Genomic DNA, 19,374 nt, shown 5'->3' with positions numbered 1-19,374 from the left:
TATTCTTATGTTAATCCCCATACATTACATCATTAGTTCTAGATGAAGTGTTCCATGATTCATTGTTTGTGCATAACACCCAGTGCTCCATGCAGAATGTGCCCTCCTCAATACCCACCACCAGGCTAACCCATCCTCCCACCCCCCTCCCCTCTAGAACCCTCAGTTTGTTTTTCAGAGTCCATCGTCTCTCATGGTTGGTTTTGAAGTTTTGATATGTGGACTCATGTGTACCTACTTTTTGTGTATAGTACTTTATACTCAGTATGTGAGATGCAGCCGGGTGGCATTTAGCCGTGATTCATTAATCTCAACTGATGTGTGATTTCGCACTGTACAGATAGAGCACAATTTATTTCTACTTTCTACTGGGCACTTGGGTGGATGGACATGGGTTGTTTCCAGTTTGGGTTTTTTTTTTTTTTTTAAATAGTGCCCCGAGGATTCTTGTGGTTGTCTTTTGGGGGACGTATGTAGCAGTCCTGTTGGGTATATCCCTAAGAGTGGAATTGCTAGGTGTGTTTATGTTCAGCTTTAGCATAGTTTAGCGCCACATGGTTTTCCAAAGTGGTTGTAGGAATTTACACTCCCACCAGCAGTGTGTGAATTCCTATTCCTCAACATCTTTACCAGTACTTGATACTGTCTTTTTCATTGTAGCAATTCTGCTCAGGGTGGTGCACTGAGGTTTTAATTTGCATTTCTCTTTTGACTAATGAGTCTGCATCTTTTCATGTCTGTTGGGCATTTGGATATCCTTTTTGCAAAGTGTTCAATTCTTCTGCCCATTTTTTTCAATAGATTATTACTTTTTTTAAAAGATTTTATTTATTTATTTGACAGAGAGAGACACAGCGAGAGAGGGAACACAAGCAAGGGGAGTGTGAGAGGGAGAAGCAGGTTTCCCGCTGAGCAGGGAGCCCGATGCAGGGCTCGATCCCAGGACCCTGGGATCATGACCTGAGCCGAAGGCAGACACTTAACGACTGAGCCACCCAGGCACCCCAGGTTATTACTTTCTTACTAGTTTGTAAGAGTTCTTAAATATTCTGGTTATGAAACATTTATTGGATATGTATTTTTTAAATATCGTCTCGGGAGATTGCCTTTTCACTCTCTTAAAGGTGGCTTTTGATGAACAACAGTTCTTCACTTTAATGTTGCCCAGTTTATCTCCCCCCCCGTCATGGTTGTATTATTTATGACCAGTTGAAAAAATCTTTACTTACCCCAGGGGGTAGTGGGTGGGCAAAATGAGTGAAGGTGGTCAAAAGATACAAACTCCAGTCATAAGGTAAAGAAATCCTGGGGATGTAAATTGACAGCATGGTGACTAGACTACAAAACTGTATTGCATATTTGAAGGTTGCTAACAGAGTGGATTTATTCTCATCACAAGAAAAAAATGTGTAACTATGTGGTGATGGATGTTAGCTAGACTTATTGGGTGACCATTTCACAATATATACATATATCGGATCATTGTGTTGTGCACCTGAAACTAATGTTTTACGTCAATTACATCTCAATTTTAAATAATCAGAAGATGAAGTCAGGAAGATAAACTCCTATATTTTCCTCTAAAAGCTTTATTGTTTTTCTCACTTATATCTGCCATCCGTTTGAAATTAAGTTTTTTTTGTATGGTGTGAGATTTGGGTCAAGATTTATTTTTTTCCACAAGGCTATCAAAATTGATGCAGCACCACTTTCCACTGCTTGGCAGTGTCAGCCTTGTGATCAGGAGACTGTACGGATGTGGGTCTGTTTCTTTTTTTTTTTTTTAAGATTTTATTTATTTGACAGAGAGAGACAGAGCGAGAGAGGGAACACAAGCAGGGGGAGTGGGAGAGGGAGAAGCAGGCTTCCCGCTGAGCAGGGAGCCCGATGCGGGACTCGATCCCGGGACTCCAGGATCATGACCTGAGCCGAAGGCAGACGCTTAACGACTGAGCCACCCAGGCGCCCCGAATGTGGGTCTGTTTCTAGACACCCTGTTCTTCCATCTGTCTGTGGACTCATGCATAGTAGCATGCTGCCTTAAATAATGCTTTATAATAAGTGTTTATTATTTTATTATTTATCTTTATTATTCTGGTGGTGGAAGCTCTCAGCATTGTTCTTCTTTAAGATCTTAGGTATTTTTTTTTTTTTCTAGCTATGTCTCCCAAAGCTTCTTTAAAAAAAAAAAATACAGGGGCTGTATTTTTTTTTGTACTCCTATTTTGTATTTTGTACTCCTCCCCCTCCCCCTGCTTGTGTTCCTACTCTTGCTGGTCTCTCTCTGTCAAATAAATAAATAAAATCTTAAAAAAAAACCATACATATATATATATATATATATATATATATATATATATATATATATATATATATGAAGGACTCATTTGGTAAGCTCAACAGGGGACTAATGTAAAAGGGTATACAATTGGCATAATTTGTAAACCGTACCCATCCATAAATTTACTCCTGGCACAATCTGTATTATATTCAATGCTGCATATTTACATCAGATCTACTGCAAAGTAAATACAAAATCAATTTACGCCATTTTAGTTAAAATGAGCTTTAGTACCTGTATGATATAGTTTCAGAACAAAGAGAATGTTTTACAACTAAGAAGCTGAGGTATCCCAAAGACCAATTTGCTACTTTTTTGCAAAATACATCAACATTAATTATAATGCTTCCCATTCGTGTTTGATCAGTAAGATAGTTCTCATGTGACTGAGCTTCAGCTGAAGTTTTAGATTTGAATAACCAGTTACAATACTTTTGACTTATAATTAAGTTTTTAAAAATGGATGCTGTTACACACACACATGCACATATATATACTTTTTGACATTTTTAAAGTCTTCAAAATTTATAAAATATACTTTTGAAACTATATGTGCCAGTGAACATGATTTATTTTAATACAGGTCATAAGACTTCAGTTAATCAACCAGAATTCTATGACTGTTTTCTGCCTGCTAGAGTTCCACCTTAAATTTGACTTTATAGCAGAATCAGTCATCTGGAATTTATTTCATAAATTCAATCTCAAGATTTACTGGGCTGCTTCCAATCATTTCACTGCTTATAAATAGAAGTAACAATATAAATTGAGAATAGTGGTTCCTTGGCTCAGAGTTTCCTAGACAGCTCTTCAAAACCGGATTCTTGGGCCCCATTTCTGAAATATCAAATAAGGTTTTCCAGGAGTATCTATATTTTTTTTAAAAGCTCTCTGGGTGATAACAATATGGTTTGAGAACCACTGACATAACCGACTAGACCAATCTTCTTAGGTACGTCAGAATCCTGCTTCCTAAGCTTTACCCAGAGATTGACTTCAGTAGATTTGGGAGAGGGCACAGGAACTGGCATTTCAAACCATCATTGCAGTTAGTCCCTGTATTTGTTTTCTGGGCTGCATAACAAATTACCACAAATTCAGCAGTATACACCAACACCTATTTATTATCTCATAGTTTCTGTGGGGCAAGGGCCAGGCAAGACTTGACTGAGTCTTCTGCTGGGGTCTTACCTGGCTTAAGTCCAGGTATTAGCTGGGGCTACAGTGCCACTGGGGATTCAGATGGGGAAAGATCCACTACCGGACTCCCTCAGGTTGTTCTTTGTTGGCAGAATCTCCTTGCAGTTATAACACTGAGGTCTGTTTTCTTGCTGGCTGTCAGCTGGAGATGACTTCTCTAGAGGTTACTTCTAGAGATCCCGCAGATTCTAGAGGCAGCCTGCAATTTCTTGACACTGGCCCTCTTACAACAAGGCTGGCAAATTCTTCAAAGTCAGTAAAGGAATCTCTCTCCAGTCTGCTAAGATGAATTCAAACATACACACATACACACACACACACACAAGTATGACACAATATTTATATATATGCTATATTCACATGTACACATCATTTTTTATATATTTTTATTTATTTATTTTAAAGATTTATTTATTTATTTGAGAGAGCGAGAATGAGAGAGAGTACATGAGAGGGGGGAGGGTCAGAGGGAGAAGCAGGCTCCTCGCTGAGCAGGGAGCCCGAGGCGGGACTCGATCCCGGGACTCCAGGATCATGACCTGAGCCAAAGGCAGTTGCTTTAACCAACTGAGCCACCCAGGCGCCCTATTTTTATTTTTTTAAAGTAATCTCTACACCCAATGTGGGGCTTGAATTCATGACCCCAAGTTCAAGAGTCATACGCTCTACCGACTGAGCCAGCCAGGCGCTCCACGTGTACTTACCTTATATAGTAAATATACATGGTGTGTGTATATACATATAAATGCATATTCACACATGTACACATCATGTATATAGTAATGTAACCAGGTGAGTGACATTCCATAATCTTTGCCATATTCAGTCAGTTAGAAGTCATGAGTCTGGCCCACACTTAAGGTGTGAACATGGGGGCCACCTTAGGGCCTGTCTACTAGTCTGCAAACCACTCTTAGAAACACAGTATTGGGGCGCCTGGGTGGCTCAGTCATTAAGCATCTGCCTTCGGCTCAGGTCATGATCCCAGGGTCCTGGGATCGAGCCCCGCTTCGGGCTCCCTGCTCCGCGGGAAGCCTGCTTCTCCCTCTCCCACTGCCCCTGCTCGTGTTCCTTCTCTCGCTGTCTCTCTCTGTCAAATAAATAAATATAATCTTTAAGAAAAAAAACACAGTATTGTATCTATCCAGCTATTAACAATTCAATTGAGCACTTTAAGTGACGCTATCCTGCAAGTCCTAACGCTCCTGCCCAACAAGTGTCTTAGCAAATGTTTGAGAAGCAAAACTTAACCTTTGAAACCAGTGTTCTTAACGTCAAAATCAAGTGTCAAGATCATTTATTCATCAAAGAAGCGAAAAACTCTTTCAAACAATTTAAACCTTTAAACAGACCAGTCTCTAGCACTCAGATTCAATGCTTCCTCCGTTCACTAGCATGACAGACAATCAAAGATAGTGTCGTAGTTTCCTGCTGTTTCTCTAACCAGTTACCAAAAACTTAGTGGCTTAGTACAGCAGGCATTTATTAGCCTACAGCTGTGGCAGCCAGAAGTCTAAAGTGGACTGGCAGGGCTACGTTCCTTCTGGATGCTCCAGAGAAGAATCCATCTACTTGCCTTTTCCAGCTTCTAGAGGCTGCCTGCATTCCCCCACATCACACCAACCTCTGCTTCCGTTGTCCCTCCTCCTCTCAGCCTGACCCCCCTGCCTGCCTCTTAGAAGGACCCTTGTGATGACATAGAGCCCTCTCAGGTCATCCAGGATACTCTTCACATCTCAAGATCCTTAATCTCATCTGCAAAGTCCATTTCTGCCATGGAAGGTAGCATATTCACTGGTTCTGAGGATTAGGATGTGGACATCTTCATGGGACGTTAACTTGTCCACCACAGACAGTGATTCCAGCTTAACAGAAATGTCATATGAATTATATAAAATACATATTCTAATCATACGTCTTCATAGTTTCAGTACATTCCCTGTATAAAAGAGATTGGACAGGGGCACCTTCCACCACGATGACCAGAATACCCCTGATGGTGGAGGCTCTTTCAGCCTAGGTTTCTGGGAAGACAGTATGTGGAATAGAGCCCCCCCACCCCCTGATCCCTGCCTTCGGCTCAGGTCATGGTCCTGGGATCCTGGGATCGAGCCCCGCATCGGGCTGCCTGCTCCGCAGGAGGCCTGCTTCTCCCGCTCCCACTCCCCCTGCTTGTGTTCCTGCCCTTGCTATCTCTCTCTCTCTCTGTCAAATAAATAAATAAAATCTTAAAAAAAAAAAAAAAGAGATTGGACACCTGTTAGGTATTGGATAATACTTAATACACTTTGTATTTTGTACAGTGAAACCTCGTAATAGTTCCCTCACATAGTATATTCCTACATATAATACTGCAAAAGCATTCTAAAAAACACGAAAGGTATCGTGCTATTGCTTTTTTAAAAGAAGCTTTTACTAATTTTCTATCAAGTCTTTGTAATTATCTACAAAGTAGGTATTTAGGTATGTATCATTTTACTTTATGAATTTTTAAAAAGCCCAAGGAAAAATGACTGTACCTAAGGCCACACAACAAATCCAAGACTAAACAGAGCTAGTAATTAGACCTTCCATTTGGAGATTTAGGTTCATTATCTTCTCATCTGTTTGACAGCTATGTCCCCTCTATCTCAATATATGACTAGTACTAAATCTTGTAAAGTTTAAAGCATGTTTAAGTGTGATGGTCTCATAGCTTCAGCTGCACAGGAACTGAAAGATAACAAGGAAGGTGCAGTGGAGTTTTAGATTCTAGAAGTAGACCGTGTATAGGGTTAATGGAACTTAATCTGTCATCTTGCTCAATTATCCTATGTCAAAGATGCAATTTTTTCCTGTATTTAAACATTTCCGTAACAATAGTCCCAAGGGCTTATACCAACCCACTTACAGTGGCATATGCTGTTGGGCAACTGGATTTCTTCTTAACCAAGCAATGAAAACAGGCAATTACCAAAAATCAGTATGTATGACCAAAAGAGCAAGTCATGTCCTAAAATGAGAAACTGAAACTTTTAAATCGACATCTGTTAAGAAGATTAAAGTATTATGTTAGTTTCGAACCTTTAAACTACCATTAAGAATATCAAATGATTCTCCAGTTTATATCAAGGCCAAATAATGAATTTTAAAATTAAGACAAAATTGACAAAATATTTAAATAATTTATAAAATCCAGAGACATTATGTCTGCTACTGAGAGAAAGGGCATCTGGAATGGTTGGAATGAAGATGTCGAGGGACAGCAACCCCAGACCTGGAAAAGGATTTCAAAATCACTGGTTATCAGGCATTGCCTTAACTTCAGCCTACCACTCAGACTGTCTGAAATCCGAAGAATATGAGGTAGGAAAAGAAACACACATATATGACAATGTTCACCTTTTAATGTCTCCTTGGCTGGCTTAGCAGCGAACTGCTCTTCTCTTTCAAGATATCTCTGGTTCCTGTGCCCACTCCTCTTCTTCTTTCTGCCCCCCTGGCTGCAGTGGTTTAAGATCTTTTTTTTTTTTTTTTGAACTTTGATATAGTTTCATGAGTCATCAGTAACTCGTCTGATAGGCACTGGCTTGGCATAAAGGTGTGTAGCATTCAGCAGTGAACAAGCATCATCCTCAGCCTTGAATAACATCCTTTCAACTTGGAAATTTATTACTGTGTGTTTCACAAAACAAGTAGTTTTTCTGTGAGTTCCCAGGGGTCTGTTTTGACCTCTGCAGACAGGTCAGAGTGAGAAAGCAAGCAGCTCTGCCCACCGCTCCAGCTTGAGAGCCAAGTTCTCTGCCAGCCCTTCACATGCGAATGCTGCAGCCCCACCTCGGATCAGGGGGTGGGGGGGCTCTATTCCACATACTGTCTTCCCAGAAACCTAGGCTGAAAGAGCCTCCACCATCAGGGGTATCCTGGTCATCGTGGTGGAAGGGAAACACAACAAACTGCCCATTGAAGACATTCTTGGTCCTCTGCATTTCCATATAAATTTAGAAACAGTCTGACAATCCCTGCCCCCCCCCCCAAATTCCAGAATTTGGATAACACTTACCTTTAGATTAGTTTGGGGAAAATTACAATGCTGAGTATTCTAAATCATGAACATAATATATCCCTCCAATATCTAGATTATTTTATTATTATTTTTTAAGATTTTATTTATTTGACAGAGAGAGAGAGAACACAAGCAGGGGGAGAGCAGGGAGAGAGGGAAAAGCAGGCTCCCCGCTGAGCAGGGAGCCTGACACGGAATTCGATTCCAGGACCCTGGGGTCATGACCGGAGCTGAAGGCAGACGCTTAACTGACTGAGCCACCCAGGTGCCCTGATCTAGATTATTTTAAATACATACTAACTATTTTCTGAACATTATATGCCGAATCATTACCACTTTACATAAATTATGTCATGTGGTCTTCACAATAAAGCTGAGGAGGTTCTAGTTTTATTTCCATTTCAAAGATGGAGAAGCTGAAGCTTAGCAAGATTAAGTAGCTTGCCAAAGTCCGTGATTAATAAGAGGTGAGAATCCAGGCACTCTGCTTGTAGAGTCTGTAGACTCTACCACTATGTGACTCTATCTCCCTGAGTTGACAGCTGAGGGAGAGGGGAAAGGAAGAAGTGGGGGGAGGGGTGTTTCTATGGGAAGACGGATAGGTGGATGGAGGGAGTTATTCAGAAGGCAGACTGGAGGAAGTCTTCCAAGGTTTCTTGCATGTGCTCTCTCACTACTGCTCAGCATCTACCTGGATACATAATTATTTGTTCAAATAGCAACTGTGGTCCGATTTCAGCATTGACACAGGAAGTCCTTGTTTGTCTGTGAAACTGTTCCTCCTTCTATTTTGAATGTTAGCCTTGCTGGATAGAGTATTCTTGGCTGCAGATTTTTCCCACTTAGCTCTCTGAATAGATCATGCCTTCTGGCTTGGAGAGTCTGTGCTGAAAAATTGGCTGCTAGCCTTACGGGTTTACCCTTATAAGTAACCATCTTCTTTTGTCTTGCTGCTTTTAAGATTTTTTCCTTACTACTATATTTTGCCAGTTTAATTATAATAGCTCTTGGTGTGGATCTGCTTTTGTTGATTTTGTTGGGGGTTCTCTGTGCCTCTTGGATCTGGATATCTGTTTCCTTACCTAGATTAGGGAAGTTTTCAGCTATTATTTCTTCAAATAAATTTTCTGCCCCCTTTTCTCTTCTCCCTCTGGGATCCCTATAATACAAATGTTATTATGTTTGATGGAGTCACTGAGTTCCCTAAGTCTATTCTTGTTTTGCATAATCCTTTCTTCTCTCTTTTGTTCAGCTTGCTTACCTTCTAGGTCACTAATTTGTTCCTTTGCTTCTTCCACCCTGTTGTCATTGCATCACACCTGTTTACCGTCTCATTTATTGCCGTTTTTATCTCTCAACAACCATTTCTTAACTCTGTGGTAAGGGTCTCCCTGAAGTTAATTATCTCCTCAAGTCTAATGATCAGCCTTATGAATGTTACTCTAAATTCTCTATTAGACAGGCTAGTTGTACCTGTTTTTCTTGGATTTCTGGCCGTGGCCTTATTTTGTTCTTTCATTTGGTGTAAATTCCTCCATGTGCGCATTTTATCTAAATCTCTGCCTTCTTCTCTGTGTTAGAAAAGCCAGTTGCGTCTTCTGCTCCTGAAGGCAACGGCCTTATGAAGAAGAGCTCATGCAGTGCCCCGGGCCTGGCACTTCAGTTAGTGTCTCTGGCATGTGCTGCATGTGCTCTGCTGCTGTGTTCTGGCTGCCCTGTCCTTTGGGCCAGTTGTCTGCAGAGGCTCTCCTTGCTGGCAGTGAGCAGTGTTTGGTCCCTGGCTTGAATGTGGCGAGTTTTAACTAGGTGTGCTCTGGTTTGCTTGTTAAATGTGACCTGATAACTCCTTCCACTGGAGCCGAAGCCCTGCAGAACACTTTGGTCAGGAGACATGGTGTGGGCAGGGGTTTGGGTTGGGTCTTCTGGCGGAGGGGGCCACTGCCCGGTGAATGAGACAGACTGGGCCGGGACCGAGACCAGAGCTTGATGGAGAGGGGCAGTCCCACCAGAGTGCCGGGGCCGGGGCGCGGTGTAAGCTGGTTAGGCAGTCAGTGTCCCCCAGAGCTGCCTCCTGCTGGTGGCTCTGTTTCTGGGAAATGGTGCTGGCCAACTCCTTTGTTCCTGGAAAGGTGTCTCTGCCTCTCCGGAGAGTGAATAATCTGCCCCCAGTTGCTTGCCCGCCTTCTCTCCAGGAGCAGGGCAGTACCCTCAGGGCTCTATCCCAGCCAAGTCCTCCAGTCTTTTAAAACTCCAGGCTTTAAGCCCCACTAGTTGCAAAATCTCACAAATTTCAGCCCTTCTCGCCTTCCAAGCCACTGGCTTTGGGTAAACCGTTCTCCTGTGCATATCTCCTGTGCGCTCCTCTCTCTCAGCCCTTCGCCACCGCCCCCCGCCCCCCGCCCCGCTCCGCAGCAGCCAGGAGCCGTTTCTCCCCCATGCCAGGTCTCCGCACTTCCTACCTTCCTCAGTGTGGCTTCTTCTCTCCCTTTAGTTGTGGAGTTTGTTCTGCCAGTATTCCGGTCGGTTTCTGCGGGTATTTAGGGTGATTTGAGAGTTTGTTTTTTTTTTTTTAATGTTACGTTAATCACCATACATCATTAGTTTTAGATGTGGTGTTCCATGATTCATTGTTTGTGCATAACACCCAGTGCTCCATGTAGAACGTGCCCTCCTTAATACCCATCACCAGGCTAACACATCCCCCCAGCCCCCTCCCCTCTAGAACCCTCAGTTTGTTTCTCAGAGTCCATTGTCTCTCAGGGTTCATCTTCCCCTCCAATTCTCCCCCTTCATTCTTCCCCTCCTGCTATCTTCTTTTTTTTAACATATAATGTATTATTTGTTTCAGAGGTACAGGTCCATGACTCAACGGTCTTACGCAATTCACAGCACTCACCATAGCACATACCCTCCCCAGTGTCTATCACCCAGCCACCCCATCCCTCCCACCCCCCACCACTCCAGCAACCCTCAGTTTGTTTCCTGAGATTAAGAATTCCTCATATCAGTGAGGTCATATGATACATGTCTTTCTCTGATTGACTTATTTCACTCAGCATCATACCCTCCAGTTCCATCCACGTCGTTGCAAATGGCAAGATTTCATTCCTTTTGATGGCTGCATGATATTCCATTGTGTATATATACCACATCCTCTTTATCCATTCATCTGTCGATGGACATCTGGGCTCTTTCCACAGTTTGGCTATTGTGGACATTGCTATAAACATCGGGGCGCACGTACCCCTTCAGATCCCTACATTTGTATCTTTGGGGTAAATACCCAGTAGTGCAATTGCTAGATCATATGGTAGCGATTTGAGTGTTCTCTAGCTGAGTTCGGGGCACTTGGTGAGCCCACGGCCCTCTTACTCCTCCATCATGTTTCCCCCCCTCCTCCCACATTGGAAGTCCTTATCCAGAGCTTCCGGCCAGCTGCCCTGCCCCAGAACCCCAGGGTGTGCTCCTGGCCGGGTGCAGTGGGGGACAGTCACTCAACTGCTCATGCTGGGCTCCCACTCTGTCTCGCCACTCTCCACAGATCTGGGTTTTTCTGGAAGCCGGATCCAATCCAGTGGTAGATGTGGGATAGGGATCATCAGAGGGACTGAGCCTCTGTCAGGCATTAGGAGAGAACATCTAGAGCCCACACACTGGGACTGAGAGTAAGGTAAGTACAATTTTTGTGATCCTCTCTCTCTGTCTCTTATAGGATGGCTGTTCCATAAGGTCACGACTGAGTCCCCTCCCTTCTCTCACTTTACCAATGCCTGGTCTCATGGGGTTAGTTTTGAGCCCCATACTATGGCATCATCATCCTCCTTCCCAGCTCCTCGCGCCCGGTCCAAGAAGCCTCTGGGCAAGATGGCTGGTGAGTGGAAGCCGACTCCTAATTCCGCTCTTGTTCACAGCTATGAGTGTACTCCTCTGCGTTCCTGTTGGCGAGGTGGGAGGGCTGCCTGGCCCACATGCAGCAGGAGATGCAGGGAGGCTGACGATGGTGGGCTCCTGGGCTCCGGCCTTGACCTCAGAGCCCAGATGCTTTGCGGTGAGTGAGGAGAGAGGCACGCATCATAGAACCTTCAGTCCTTTGGGCTCACGGCTTTTCCATGCATGCTCAGCTAATTTTCCTAACCTGGAAACCATGGTGCAGAGCACTTAGCATTGTGTTTCTTGTCATGGAAGTCTTTCTGAACCATTTAGAGGAAGGAGCCAAGCAGAGTGAGAAAACAAATTAATCTCCAGAACACTAAACTTTCTGTCCTTATCAAAAGCTGGGGAAGCTGAGCTGGTCTCATTATGGAATACTTACAGTATACCAGACATGGCATTATCTCAGTTAATCTTCAGCAACAATTAAAATGAACCCGTGTTACAGATGAGGCAATGGTAGACATAGACTGACTTGCTTAAGGTCATACAGCAAGCAAGCTGCAGGTCTATAATCAGATCTATGCCTGGCTCCAAAGTCTAGATGGCAAATCACTAGGCTCTCCGCTCTTCAGGTGCTCTGAGCAGTAACCCTCTTCCATGCTTTTGTTTTACCATTTAGCAACAATCTGGGATTTCCTGGGGCCAGACAGATGCCAATCCCTCCCCTTTTTCCCTCCCATAATGGGTAGCCCACCTTAATCTAAATCCACCTCCCCTCACTGCAGAAAGTGGGTTTGGGAATTGATTAATCCTGACCAGCTTAACATAGCTCTACTTACAGACTAGCGGATAGTTGGCTAGTCACTACAAGTGGGAAGTTTAGGGTAGAGTGAGCTGACAGTACCAGAAATCAAAGGGCCTGGAATAGGGCAAAGACATCTTTCCTAATCAGGCTGATGAAAGTCAGAGTTCTTTCCTTTCTTTGTTCTGTTGTTGTTTATTTAATCATTGAAGTATAACTGACATACATTATATTGGTTTCAGCAGTACAATATGATTCAGTATTTGTATATTTTGTGAAATGATCACCACAAGACCTAGTTAACATCCGTTACCATACGTAATTACAGAACTTATTTTCTTGTGATGAGAACTTTGAAGGCTTCCGCTCTTGGCAACTTTCAATAGGGAGTACAGGATTATCAACTATAGCCAGTATGCTGTATGTTACCTTCTCACGACTCATAAAACAGCCAGAGTTTTTATGACTTCCCCAAACCTTTAAAGATGATGGGACGTTCAAGGCAAGTCCTGAATGATGTACCAAAGAGCAGAGCGGTAGGTCTCTGAGAGTCGGGCGGCATGGTCTGCCCGTGGGGGGCGATGGGCCGACCTGCCAGGTGTGAGGTCCTCTGTGCAGGGCCGTGAGGACGCAATCTGGTGAGACTACCCGGCCTGAGCAGCGTTTCTCTGCCCCACAGACTGGTTCAGGCAGGCCCTGTCGAAGCCCAGGAAGCTGCCGGACTCTGCAGAGAGCACCTCCAGGGACGTTTCACAGCCGAGCTCCCGGGACGACCCCCCCGCCCCGGGCCTCAGCTCAGCCTTGTCTCGCACCCCCCCGCCCACACACGTGGGTGCCAGCAGCAGCAGCAGCAGCAGCAGCAGCGGCCGCTGGAGCAAGGACTACGACGTCTGCGTGTGCCACAGTGAGGAGGACCTGGAGGCCGCCCAGGAGCTGGTCTCCTACCTGGAGGGCAGCACCGCCAGCCTGCGCTGCTTCCTGCAGCTTCGGGATGCGACCCCAGGGGGCGCCATCGTGTCTGAGTTGTGCCAGGCCCTGAGTAGCAGTCACTGCCGGGTGCTGCTCATCACCCCAGGCTTCCTGCAGGACCCGTGGTGCAGGTACCAGATGCTGCAGGCCCTGAGCGAGGCCCCTGGGGCGGAGGGCCGCACCATCCCGCTGATGTTGGGCCTCACCAGCGCCGCCTACCCTGCTGAGCTCCGGTTCATGTACTTCGTGGATGGCCGGGGCCCCGATGGCGGCTTTCGCCAAGTCAAGGAAGCAGTCATGCGCTGTGAGCTATGGGGAGGGCATGGGGGAGGTGGGGGGGCGGCCAGGGAGAAAGGGAGCTCGGCCGCAGCGTCTGGTCTGCTTTGGTTTTTAGGAGACAGCCGTTGTAGCCCCGTAGCTCAGAATGCAGGCTCTCGAAAAGACTGTTACTCGTGGAAGTTACCTGACCCCTCTGTACTTGGGTTTCCCCATTGGTCAAATGAGAATGATACTATGTACCTAAATAAGTATATGCACTAAACAAGTGTTCAGACCACGGCCCTGCCCAGGTAAAGTACTCCTAACAGGCAGAGCCTACCACATATCAAGTTCTCAATAAATATCAGTCATTATTATCATTATAAGTATTAGGTTTCTCTCACTGAAGTCAGGTTGGAGATGTCCACCCAGAGCCAGGAAAATGCCCGGAGGGACATTAGCTTATGAAGGCAAAATAGTGCAAAATAATAGGAAAGAATTGTGTATCTGGGGGGGGGATATTATATTACAGTGGGTTTGGAAGTGAAATAGGTAAAAAGGTAGAAGAGGCGGGACCTGTTGGAGGAAACAGAGATGCTAGGATTTGGGAAGGGTGACAAGCCCTGTGATTCTGTTCGCTCTCTTGCAGATCTGCAGACCATCAGCTGACACTTCTTACTTCACCATGGGACCCAGAAAGTTGGAGCGAAGCTGAAAATCCAGTTAGAGAGCCCAGGGCCTCACAGGGCCTCAGAGGGCCTCAGAGGGCCTCAGAGGGCCTTGGATTCCAGCTGCTGTGACGAGGTGTAAGGAACCAGTTTGTAGCACTTTGTATGTAATCCTGGGGTCAGATTGCCCATCGGGCACTCATTACTGTAGGCTCCCCAGAAAGGCCATGGGGAAGCTGGGGATTCCCCCAGGAAGGTCATGCGGAAGCTGGGGACTCTCCCAGGAAGGCGTGTGGAAACTGGGGACTCCCCAGGAAGGCCATGGGGAAGAAGTCGTAGGTGTCAGGAGGTGCTGATACCAAGATCACCCGTGTTTTGCCTCCTGCCTCACTGGACACACACAGCCTGGCACATACCTACATCTTCTTCCCCTGGAACCGGGCACTGGTATAGAGAAGCACCACCCCACCCCCACCCCCCAGAAGAGGTGACTCACCTGGGTCATGAGCTAGAAGCCTGCACTGCACGCTGGGCTGGTTTCCCCAGTGGCCTGGCATCAGGAGAAAGCAACAGGTACCAAGTCCTTCACACACTACTGCCCTTCTCTTTCCCAGGGACGTTGTCCACTCCAGAAGGCTACAGGGAAGATGCATTCAGCACTGTACTCTATTTACTTTTATTTCGTGTGTGACACGAAGACGCAAACCTAGAAACCTTTCTGAATAGTCAGGAGGGGGCAGGGAGCAAGTGGGCTGAAGAGAAGGAAAAGCTCAGCCCCTATCGCTGGCTCAGAAGCCCACCCACCGATGCTTTCCCTCACGGGTGCCTCATCAAAGGTCTGACTAGAACTCATGCTTTTACAAGGTTCTTTACCTCTGTACTGAGAGAGGTCAGCAGTTTTCTTCTGGCAGATGATTGTGTACCTCGTAGGACAAAGTTTCATTCATCTGTTCTCAGTAAGTCTGTTGTTGAACCGAAATGAACTTACTCCCCTGATGGGTATTTTGTGCCTCTTCTCTCACTTCCCCCTCCTATGTCCCCTCCTTTCACTGGAAAAAATGTATATATTTGAGATAAATTAACACAATGACATTAGTTTTAGGTGTAAAATATGACTTGACATATATATTATGAAAAAAATTTTAATTATGAATTATTTTATTACATACAGAAAGACTATACTGTCCGCTCATGTACCTTCCACCCAGCTTAAGAAGCAAAACCTTACAATCCCTATGGTGCCCCCTTTGTGCCCTTAATCACCTTCTCCCAATAGAAGAATTTTGAATTCTGAATTTTGGGTTTCTTTGGCTTTTTACTTACACATCCCTGACCACATGTTTACCTTTACATGGTTTTGTACTGCATGTAAATGGTATTATAATGTTTGTATTCTACAAATTCTTTTTGTTGACCACATGTAAGGTTTATCCATGTGGATGCATGTAATGCCAGGAAATTCACTTTCATTTCAATATGTAAATGTACCAACAATGGACATTTGGTTGTTTCCCATTTGTTGCTATCAAAAGCAATGAGCTTATGCACATTTTTGTACATGCTTCCATGAGATTTTCTAGGATTTAACCGGAATGGGGAACAGCTGGGTAGTAAATACACATTTTCAGTTTGGGTAGAAAATTCCAAATTTTCTTCCAAACTGGTTATGTCAATTTATGTTCCTACCATTTGTGTATAAGATTTCCCACTTTTTCATGTTCTTACTAAACACGTAGAATCATCAGAGTGTAAAATGTTTGCTGATCTGGTGGGTGAAAACTGGTATCCTATTGCCATAATATTCTTTTTCTCTTTTTAATGAGAAATTCCATGTATATCATATAACAAAGGGGAAGACAAAAATCTGATGAATCCCTGTATACCCATCACCCAGTTTCAACAGTTACCAACTCAGAGCTAAGCTCCTATCAATTAACTCCAATTCCTCCCCACCAGATCCCTTTGAGGCAAATCCCAGGCATTATTTTATTCCTCTGTATTAAAATTATGTATGTTTTTAGGAGTTTTTTTTAAAAATGTATCTTTTAAAGAACAGAAAGCTTTATTATTTTTAAATATAAAAACGTTTACCTATTACTGTAATCTGTGTTTTTGCGTCTTATTTAGGAAATCCTTCCCTGTTTCCTGTAATTTCTTCTGGAGCTCTTTCCCATTTAGATCTTTAATCCCCTGGGATGTTTTGCTTGGATTTGATTTTTGTTGTTGTTGCTTTTGGTTTGTTAGTCAAAGGTCCAATTTTTTTCCCCATTTGAATAGCCATTTTTTACCGACTACTAGTCAGTCCATCCTTTCTTCCTACCGATTGTGAGGTCACTGCTGCCATTATACTGTCATGTGTGGGTGTGTTTGTGTATCCCTGCATCAGTGACACACTGGCTCATTTACTATGGTTTTTAAGAAATCTTGATGCCTATAAGTATTTTTATCGGGCTTATATTGAGATGAGAGATTAACTTGGGAAGAATTGATCTTTTTTATATTGAATCTTTCTCTCAGAAAAATGGTATGTCTCCATTATTGGTATGGTGAAATGTATTTTATAATCAGTCATTCACTTTTATTAATTTATTCTTTAGTGCTTCATATTTTCTCTTGCCACTGTAAAAGGTATTTTTATATCTCTTATCTATTACTGGTAGAAAGGATCACAGTTCTTTTGCATATTGATCTAATATAAAGCAACCTGCTGAATTACTTAAAAGACCACAGACTCTGTTCGGTTTCTATAATCATATAATTTGCAAAACAAAACACAAAACTTTAGTTCCTTGTCTTTTTGTGCTGCCCAGGACCGCCAGTATGTTGAAAGTGACAATAGCAACTGTCTTTGTCTCATTTATGCTTTTAAAGGGAATGCTTCTAACGTTTCTCCGTTAAATGTGATATTTGTTAGAGATTTTTGGTCTGGCGCAAATTTTCTTTTAACAAGTTTTAAGTTTCCTCTTTCTAGTTAAGAGTTTTACATTATCTTGAATGTGTTTTAAATTTAAAATGCCCCCCTCTACTAAGGTGAGGTGTTTTTTTACCCTTTTAAATTGGTCAATACAATGAAGACTTTCCAATGTTAAGCCAGCCTTAACAATCTTGGGGTAAACTCAATTTGTCCATGATGAATAAACTACCTCTGTTATAAATCACAGGATTCAGACTGCTAACATTTTCTTTAGGGTTTTACATCTATGTTCGTATGTAGAATTGGCCCATAATTGTCTTTTCTCCAGTTGTGTTACCAAGGTTAAACCAGCCTTCTAAAATAGTTGGGGAGTGGATGAAATGGGTGAAGGAAATTAAGAGGTACAATTTGCCAGTTATAAAATAATTGAAGACATAGGGATGTAATGTATGGCATAGGAAATACAGTAATATTGTAACAACTTTGTATGGTGACAGGTGGTAACAAGACATATAGTAGTGACCATTTGTGTAATGTATACATATATTTTTAAAGATTTTATTTGCCAGAGAGTGAGCGAGCATAAGCAGGGTGAGCAGCAGGCAGAGGGAGAAGAATGTGGCATCATGACTTGAGCTGAACGCAGATGCTTAACTGACTAAGCCACCCAGATGTCCCATTTTGTAATGTACATAAATATCGAATCACTGTTATACACCTGAAACTAATACAATATTGTATGTTAATCATTCTTCATTTGAAAAATAGCTGGGGAGTGGTCCCTTTTTTCTATTCATTAAAGAGTTTAAAAGCTTGGAACTCAATTGTTCCTTGTATGTTTGGTAGACTCATCTGTTAATCCATTTGGGCTTGGCATTTTCTTTGTGGGAAAAAGATTTAAAACCGCAATTTCAATGTGTTAAAGAGTTGTAGATCTGTTGAGATTTTCCATTTCTTCTGGAGTCAATTTAGCATAGAGTAAGCAGTCAATGAAAAATACAAGACCAGCTTAAATAACTTTTCAATTTGAATTTCCTGGATCACATAGTACAAATCTGAATTCTAAACCTGCGTGAAGATTGGCCTGTGGTTATGAATTTTCAGGGGATTTTTTTCTTCCCTACACAGCCAGATGTTGAGACAGATAACCTTCCTAAATATCTTGTCTCCTTTAGTGGGGAGCTTTTGTTTTGTTTTTAGTAGTTGGCCCTTCCATTGAGGTGGTGGACCTTAGAGATCTTGACTCTAAGGGAAATGCTCTCTTCCAATCCCTCACCTGGCACAAACCCCCAGGGCTTGTCTCCTGTGCCTTAAACATCACAATGAAAGCTCAAGGCTAGGGGCACCTGGGTGGCTCAGTCAGTTAAGCGTCTGTCTTCGGCTCAGGTCATGATCTCAGGGTCCTGGGATTGAGCCCCGCATCGGGCTTCCTGCTCCGTGGGAGGCCTGCTTCTCCCTCTCCCACTCCCCCTGCTTGTGTTCCCTCTCTCACTGTGTCTCTCTCTGTCAAATAAAATCTTTAAAAAAAAAAAAAAAAAGAAAGCTCAAGGCTCTAGACTTCCAGAAACCAGCAATCACTCTTAGAACTTAAGCTTCAGTGTCCACTTAACCATTCTATAGACTCATGCTCCCACATTTTTCATTTCTGAAAATTTTATTAAGAGTGCAGCAATATAACCAAATGGATGTTTTTAATTTTGCAGCCAGAACATTCAGGTTTTTTTTTTTTTTTTTAAAGATTTTATTTATTTGACAGGGATACACACAGCGAGAGAGGGAACACAAGCAGGGGGAGTGGGAGGAGAAGCAGGCTTCCCTCGGAGCAGGGAGCCCAATGCGGGGCTCGATCCCAGGACCCTGGGATCATGACCTGAGCCAAAGGCAGACCGTTAAGGACTGAGCCACCCAGGCACCTCACATTCAGGTGTTTTTAGCTGACCTGTTTTTAGGATATCTCATCTATCATAAGGCCTGAAATGGAAGTGTCTAGTCCTTCTTTAAAATAAAATGGGGAAAAAAAAAAAAAAGGTTTTGGGAGTAGTTTTGAGATTCCTCAAGAAGACTGAAGGATTAATGCTTATTGACAGACTTGCCAGTAATAACTTTTTTTTTTTTTAAAGATTTTATTTATTTATTTGACAGAGAGAGAGAGAGATAGCGAGAGAGGGAACACAAGCAGGGGGAGTGGGAGAGGGAGAAGCAGGCTTCCCGCCGAGCAGGGAGCCCGATGTGGGACTCGATCCCAGGACCCTGGGATCATGACCTGAGCTGAAGGCAGTCGCTTAACCAACTGAGCCACCCAGG

The 19,374-nt window shown here is 43.5% G+C and overlaps 1 protein-coding gene across 5 annotated transcripts in view; it reads left to right on the top strand.

Annotated features, from left to right (window-relative positions):
- Positions 1-16,259, top strand: part of TIRAP (TIR domain containing adaptor protein) — a 17,483-nt gene extending 1,224 nt beyond the window's left edge. For 2 of the 5 annotated variants that reach the window (XM_081799127.1, XM_081799128.1), the window contains 4 exons: positions 11,128-11,256; positions 11,498-11,634; positions 12,941-13,534; positions 14,138-16,259. In XM_081799127.1, the coding sequence (XP_081655253.1) occupies positions 11,625-11,634; positions 12,941-13,534; positions 14,138-14,157 (624 nt within the window). In that variant the 5' untranslated portion in view covers positions 11,128-11,256; positions 11,498-11,624 and the 3' untranslated portion in view covers positions 14,158-16,259. Of the gene's footprint in view, positions 1-11,127; positions 11,257-11,298; positions 11,458-11,497; positions 11,635-12,940; positions 13,535-14,137 lie in introns of all 5 variants that reach the window. The other 3 variants (XM_081799125.1, XM_081799124.1, XM_081799126.1) reach the window with 2 other exon arrangements.
- The last annotated feature ends 3,115 nt before the right edge of the window (positions 16,260-19,374 follow it).

The sequence above is a fragment of the Leptonychotes weddellii genome, chromosome 11 (assembly GCF_054177405.1).
Source record: "Leptonychotes weddellii isolate Sample4059 chromosome 11, ASM5417740v2, whole genome shotgun sequence".
Classification (NCBI taxonomy): domain Eukaryota; kingdom Metazoa; phylum Chordata; class Mammalia; order Carnivora; family Phocidae; genus Leptonychotes; species Leptonychotes weddellii.
The sequence above is the reverse complement of the archived record's forward strand: the minus strand, read 5'-3'. Positions and strand labels throughout refer to the sequence as shown.